This window comes from Lemur catta, chromosome 15 (assembly GCF_020740605.2).
Source record: "Lemur catta isolate mLemCat1 chromosome 15, mLemCat1.pri, whole genome shotgun sequence".
NCBI lineage: Eukaryota > Metazoa > Chordata > Mammalia > Primates > Lemuridae > Lemur > Lemur catta.
The window spans coordinates 15,456,413-15,464,245 of NC_059142.1; the positions used below are offsets into that span (position 1 = coordinate 15,456,413).

The window sequence follows — 7,833 nt, forward strand, 5'->3', positions numbered from 1 at the left end:
ATTTACTTATTTATTTGTTTAGTGCCCATAGTCACCCAGAACTGACAGTACCATTGGAAAGCCTCCCTTGCTCTCCGCCCCTGACCACACTCAGGTGTTAAACTCCACTGACTGCTAGCTGATAACTCCATTGTTTCAACGATTCTCTGGAGCATAAATTGCAAAACCTACTGATCTAATAAAATCTGACACCTTTGAAGGAATCATTTTTTGAGGTCTGTGATTGATACTTGTTCTGACCCCAGTAGAGCTCCTGATTCTGTTCTGCACGCTAGCTTGCCTGCAGTCTGAACTTCATCATCATTAAACCACGACTCTCCTCCCAACTGTCCTTCACTACAACTTCCACTGTTCTTGAGAGCACCTTTGGGCTTGAATTTCTCAATATTCTTTTGCAAATAAAGTCAGTTCCTCTGGGAAAAGATTAAGAACTACCAGCCAGGCGTGGTGGCTCACGCCTGTAATCCTAGCACTCTGGGAGGCCGAGGCGGGAGGATCGTTCGAGGTCAGGAGTTCAAGATCTGCCTGAGCAAAAGCGAGACCCCGTCTCTACTAAAAATAGAAAGAAATGATCTGGACAGCTAAAATTATATATATATAGAAAAAAATTAGCCAGGCATGGTGGCACATGCCTGTAGTCCCAGCAACTTGCTGAAGCAGGAGGATCCCTTGAGCCCAGGAGTTTGAGGTTGCTGTGAGCGAGGCTGACGCCACGGCACTCTAGCCCGAGAAACAGAGAGAGACTCTGTCTCTAAATAAATAAATAAATAAATAAATAAATAAATAAATAAATAAATAAATAAATAAATAAATAAAACAAAAAAAGAACCACCTATTTTAGGGCTGATTCTACTCCCAAGGCAAAATATATAGAGAGCCCCTTCTGCTATTAGTAAATATCCTTTAAGGCTCTTTACTGCACTTAGAATAAAATTTTAAACATTAACAAGGCTCTGCATGTCCTGGTCCTCTATTACCTCACAGTCCCGTATCTCACCACTCTCCTCTTCACTCCAACCGTTTTTAGTTACTGGCCCATATTTAGTTCCTTAAATACAAGACTTTCCCACCTGAGGACCACGGCACATGCAGCTCTCTCTTTCCACGGTGCTCTTTGATCAGAGTTTCACGGGACTGGCTTTGTTCACATCTCAAATTTAAAACCATTAAAATGTGAATGGTTGTACTCTATCTCCACGTAGTGAAATTGAATATACTTTAGCTATATTTCCTCCTTTTTCTTTTCATGAATTTTTTCTAAATTTTATTCCATACACATTAAGTTTTCAAAGGAAAAAAGGCACAATATGTTATTTTAATCTTTAGTATGTTTAAAATGTGTTTGGTAAGATACAAAATGTTGATCTAACTATTCCTTTAAATAATTATACAGTTGTCCCAATGCCATTTCCTGAACAATGCAAACTTTACACCTGCCAGTGGATAGTGCTACCATAATAATCTACTCAATCCCACGTGTTTTTGTGTCTGCTGTGAAGCTTCTCTCCAGGTCTACTGATCTGCTCGTTCCAGCATCAGCACCATGCCGTTTTAGAGTCCTTGAGACCTGATACAGAAAGTGTCACCTTGTCACTGTCTTTTTCAACATTGTCCTAGCTTATTTTCATGCTTGTTTTTAGACAAAACTTAGATTAGTTTTGTTTCTTAGAAACACTGTTATAATTTTGACATCAAATAGATTAAGTTTTAGAATAACTCAGGAGAATATGTCCCTTTGCAACATTTCATTTTTCTATCTTGTTGAGTCTATTCATTTACTGAATTTTTACTTTATGCCTCCCTGGAGAATCGGAAGGTCTTGCTGATTCTTGCCAACATCCTAATGCAATGATTTATTTGTTAATAATGTGGATGGGATTGTTTTGCATTGTATATTTTAACCTTATTTTTCCTGATTATTGTTACGTATGATAATAATAGGCAATTTGTTGAGTGCTCACTGCCTGCCAGCTCCTTGTGTTAAGCACTTTATTACTTAATTTTGCCCACCACCCCCAGACCCATTTTTCACAAGAAACTGAGTCTTAAAGAACTGTAGTTCTCTAACCGAGGTTCCACAGCTAGGAAGTAGCAGACCTCAGTCTTGATTTCAAGTATTCTGAGATCTCTCTTTATTTCTAATAGTCTTTCAATTGGTAGCCCTATTTTTCCCCAATAGTTCACCATATCTATAAATAATAATTTTCCTACTCCTTTCAAATATTTTTATTTTACCCCTTTTATTTTTTAATTATACTATATCCATTTCTTATAATGCATTATCTGTATATGGAAAACCTATATAATATCATAAAATAATCATTAAACACTTCAAGAGTATTGTAAAATGGCAGGATTTAAAATAACACTTATACATTATTGCTATAACACTGAGTATGTCAAATTATAAGTTGCTGAAATGATTAAGTGGCATAAACACTATCCATGTTCTGTTTTTTACTTTGTTACTTATGTAAAAAAATATAAAATTGGGTGTCAAATATTTTTAATTCTAAGAAAACTGTTGGTTTTGTTTATCTTCATGTCCTTATTCAACTAACGGCACTTGGTAAGTATTTTTTTGGTTGCAGAAAGTTGGGGGAAATGCATGGAGCCAACCAGAGTGAGGGCTCAGAGTTCCTGCTCCTGGGGATCTCGGAGAGACCTGAGCAGCAGCGAATCCTGTTTTGGATGGTCCTGTGCGTGTACCTGGTCACGGTGGTGGGGAATGTGCTCATCGTCCTGGCCATCAGCTCTGACTCCCGCCTGCACACTCCCATGTACTTCTTCCTGGCCAACCTCTCCTTCACTGACCTCTTCTTTGTCACCAACACCATCCCCAAGATGCTGGTGAACCTTCAGTCCCAGAACAAAGCCATCTCCTACGCAGGGTGTCTGACGCAGCTCTACTTCCTGGTCTCCTTGGTGGCCCTGGACAACCTCATCCTGGCCGTGATGGCGTATGACCGCTATGTGGCCATCTGCCGCCCCCTCCACTATGTCACAGCCATGAGCCCTAAGCTCTGTATCTGGCTCCTCACCTTGTGTTGGGTCCTATCTATCCTCTATGGCCTCATCCATACACTCCTCATGACCAGAGTGACCTTCTGTGGGTCACAGAAAATCCACTACATCTTCTGTGAGATGTATGTGCTGCTACGGCTCGCATGTTCCAACACACAGATTAATCACGCTGTGCTGATTGCCACAGGCTGTGTTATCTTTCTCGTTCCCTTTGGATTCATGATCATGTCCTATGTCTGGATTGTCAGAGCCATCCTCCGAATACCCTCAGCCTCTAAGAAATACAAAGCTTTCTCTACCTGTGCTTCCCACTTGGGTGTGGTCTCCCTCTTCTATGGGACACTTTGCATGGTGTACCTGAAGCCCCTCCACACCTACTCCATGAAGGACTCAGTAGCCACAGTGATGTACGCTGTGGTGACCCCCATGGTGAACCCTTTCATCTACAGCCTGAGGAACAAGGACATGCATGGGGCTCTGGGAAGACTCTTAGGGAAACCCTTTCAGAGGTTGACATGAGGGTAATTTGGAAAGGGAGCATTGAAGTGGAGACTGGGAATATCCTTCACCATATGCAAGGTAATATCCCACGGGTTACATAGCAGTGACTAGGACATTGTTCAAGTTCAGAATGAGTGTATATTTCTGTGGTAATAAAAAGACACATATGTGTAATCCCCCCAATCTCATAGTCTTGGCAATAAGTAAGGTCACACTAACACTAATCCCAGAATTTTTCAGGACCAAATTCTTCAATGTGCCTAACCACCAGACCACATTCTCAGGCTTATCCATATAGACCCAATTATAACCTAGCAGTGTCTCTCATCTTAACTAGCAAACATCCAATGTATAGAAAGTACAGCCTCAAAGCCCACCCATGGCACTTCACTGGCAGGGAGGAAAGCCTCAACCATGTGTCTCTTCTGAGTGTACAAGCTGGTCATAATCATCTCAAGAAGCAACTCCACTACCCATGGAAACCAACTTGCAGCTTCACACAATTGCAGAACTCAAATAGTGGTCCTGCCTGGCCAGGGAATACACCATGTGTCCCAGGCCAATCTGAGGCAACAGCAGTGCCCAGCCAGAAGCTCTGCTTAATTGCTAGATTTGTATTGTTAAAGAATATCAGTGGAGGCTGAAAGAGGTGGCTGGCTGCCTCCTCAAATGTGCAGACACCAACATAAGGATTATGAAGAATTAGGGAATCACAACACCTCCAAAACACTAATAAATTTCCAACAATGGACCCTAAAAAATAGAGATCTATGAAATGACTGGCAATGAATTCATGATAGTCCCCTTAAATAAGTTGAGTGAACTACAATACACAGATACAAAATTAAATAAAATTTAGGAGATGATACACAAAAAATTAAGGCTGACAAAGAATTAGAAATCCTATAGATGAAGAAAACAATGACTGCCTGAGAAGTGCCATAGAAAGCTTTAACAGCAGCCTTGATCAAGCAGAAGAAAGAATCAGTGAGCTCAAAGACAAAACATTTGAAATTAACCAGTCAGAGAAGGAAAAAGAATGAAGAAAACCTACAGGAATGATGGGACATCATCAATATACCTAACCTTCACATATTAGGAGTTTCTGAAGGATAAGGAAGAGAAAAACAGACAGAAGTGTATTTGAAGAAATAATGGTTGGAAATTTTCCAAATCTTGAAAAGATGCCAAAATAAAAGCTCAGAGATCTTCAATCAAAATCAACCAAAAGAAGCAATCACCAAAACACATAATAATAAAACTATCAAAAATCAAAGACAGGCCCGACGCAGTGGCTCATGCCTGAAATCCTAGCACTCTGGGAGGCCGAGGCAGGAGGATTGCTTGAGCTCAGGAATTCAAGACCAGCCAGAGCAAGGGCGAGATCCTGTCTCTACTAAAAATAGAAAGAAATTAGTCAAACAACTAAAAAAAGAAAATTTTTTTAAAAAAGAAAAATCAAAGACAAAGAAAAAATTCTGAAAGTGGCAAGACATAACAAACATATCACAATCAAGGGAGTTCAAATACAGCTATCAACACATTTCTCAGCAGAAATCTTTCATGCCAGGAGAGTGGAATGACATATTCAAAGTGCTAAAGAATTAATACGGCCAACTGAGAATACATTACCCAACAAATCTGTCCTTCAGAATGGGGGAGAAATAAAAACTTTCCCAAACAAAACCTAAAGGAGTTCATTACAACTAGGCCTAACTTACAGAAATTAATGGAGTAACTTCTTTAAGCTGAAGAAAAGACCACTAATTAGTAACATAAAACATACAGAGGCCAGGCTCTATGGCTTACACCTGTAATCCTAGCACCCTGGGAGGCTGAAGCAGGATGATGGCTTGAGCTCAGGAGCTCAAGATCACCCTGAGCAAGAGCGAGACACCATCTCTACTAAAAATAGAAAAATTAGCCAGCCATCATGGCGTGCACCTGCAGTCTCAGCTATTTGGGAGGCTGAGGCAGGAGGATCTCTTGAGCCAGGAGTTTAAGGTTTCAGTGAGCTACAATGATGTCTCTACATTCTACTCAGCGTGACAGAGTGAGACTCTGTCTCAAAAATAAAAAAAATACAAAAATACAAATTTCCATAGAATAAGTAACACAGTTCTATTCAGAATACTCTAGGAATGTAATGGTGGTGTGTAAACCAATTTAACTCTCGTATAATGCTTAAAGGATGTCACTATTAAAAACTATAGCTAAAATAAATTAACAAAATAGCAAAATGGTGTAAATTTTGACATTAAAAACAAAATGTGGAGGCCAAGGTGAGAAGACCACTTGAGGCCATCAGTTTGAGACCAGCCTGGGCAACAAAGCAAGACCCCTCTACATTAAACAAAAAATTAGCCCAGCATTGTAACACACATCTTTAGTCCCCGCTACTTGGGAGGCTGAGGTGGGAGGATTGCTTAAGCCCAGGAATTTGAGGCTGCATGAGCTATGATTGCACCACTGCACTCCAGCCTAGGCAACAGAGTCAGACCCTGTCTCTAAACAAATTAAAAATAAATTTAAAATGAGGGGGAGAACGGAGTAAGTAAAAGGGTAGAGTTGTTGTACACAATCAAAGTTAAGTTGTTATTAACCTGAAATGGCCTGTCTTAAGATATTTTATGTAAGCATTATGGTAACCACAAAGCAAAAATTTATAGTAGGTGCACAAAACATGAAGAGAAAGGATTTTTAAAATAATGGCTAAAATTTTCCAGATCTAGGGTGGGAAATAGACATCCCAATTCACAAAACCCAAAAAACCCTAAATACCTTAAGCCTGAGGAAGGCTACACCAAGATATATTTTAATTAAATCATCAAATGTCTAATACAAAGAAATAGTTTTGAAGCAGAGAGAGAAAAAAGACTCATCACATACAAGGGAAGTTCCATGAATCTATCAGGAGATTTCTTAGCAGAAACTTTGCAAGCCAGGAAAGAATGGGATGGTATATTCAGTGCTGAAAGAAAAAAAAACTGCCAAAAAGGAATTCTATACCCAGAAAAACTGTCCTTTAAAAATGAAGGAGATATACTTTCCAAACAAACAAAAAATTAATTCATCACCACTAGACATGTATTATAAGAAATGCTAAATGCAGTTCTTCAAGTTGAAAAGAAAGGATTCTAAATAGCAACACAAAAGCATATGAAGGTATAAATCTCACTGGTAAAAGTAAATATATAGACAAATACAGAATACTGTAATACTGTAATGATGGTGCATAAATGACTTTTAACCTAGTATAAAAGTTAAAGGACAAAAGTATTAAAAATAATAACAAAAAAATTGTTAATAAATATAAAAACATGTAAATTCTGGCATCAATAAAATAAAGTGTGGAGTTGTGGAGTTAAATGTAGAGTCTTTCTATGTCACTAAAATTAAGTTGTTATCAGCTTCAAAACAGACTGTTATAACTACAAGAATTTTTATGCAGGACTCATGGTAACCACAAGGAAAAAGCCTATAGAGGAATCAAAAAATAAAAAAAAAAAATCAAAGTATATCACTATTAAAAAGTCATTAGGTCACAAAGGACTATAGCAAAAGGAGAAAGGAGCTGAAGAATGACAAAAAAGAGAACACAATTAACAATTTGACAATAGTAAGTATTTATCTGTCAATAATTACTTCAAATGTAAACACATTAAACCCACTGTTCAAAATATGTAGAATGGCTGAATAGATTTTAAAAACATATGATCCAGGCTGGGTACAGTGGCTGATGCCTGTGATATTAGCACTTCAGGAGGCCAAGGCAGGAGGATTGCTTGAGGCCAGGAGTTCAAGAGCAGCTTCAGCAAGAGCAAGAGCCCAGCTCTACAAAAAAATAGAAAATTTACTCGGGTGTGGTGGCACGCACCTGTAGTCCCAGCCACTCAGGAAGCTGAGGCAAGAGGATGGCTTGAGCCCAGGAGTTTGAGGTTGCATTGAGCTATGATCATACCACTGCACTCTAGCCCAGATGACAGAGCAAGATCCTGTCTCAAAAAAAAATATGATCCAACTATATCCTGTCCACAAGACACATGCTTTTTTTTTTAGTTTCCTTAATATTTTTTTTATTTCAGCATATTATGGGGGTACAAAAGTTTAGGTTACATATATTGCCCTTGTGCTCCCCTCCCCCCACCGAGTCAGAGCTACAAGCCTGTCCATCCCCTAGACGGTGTGCATTGCACTCATTATGTATGTATACACCCATCCCCTCCCCCACGCTCATCTGCCCGACACTCAATTAATGTTATTTCTAAATGTGCTCTTAGGTGATGATAAGGGAAACCAACTTGATGG

At 39.2% G+C, this 7,833-nt stretch overlaps 1 protein-coding gene across 1 annotated transcript; it reads left to right on the plus strand.

Annotated features, from left to right (window-relative positions):
- Positions 1–2,595: 2,595 nt before the first annotated feature.
- On the plus strand, positions 2,596–3,543 carry LOC123620664 (olfactory receptor 1D2). The gene has a single exon (XM_045526104.1). The coding sequence runs from the start codon at positions 2,605–2,607 to the stop codon at positions 3,541–3,543; it is 939 nt and encodes a 312-aa protein (XP_045382060.1). The 5' UTR covers positions 2,596–2,604.
- Positions 3,544–7,833: the final 4,290 nt, after the last annotated feature.

Excerpts from the sequence above, each read along its gene's own strand:
- LOC123620664 (XM_045526104.1), top strand. The coding sequence starts at position 2,605 with ATGCATGGAGCCAACCAGAGTGAGGGCTCAGAGTTCCTGCTCCTGGGG.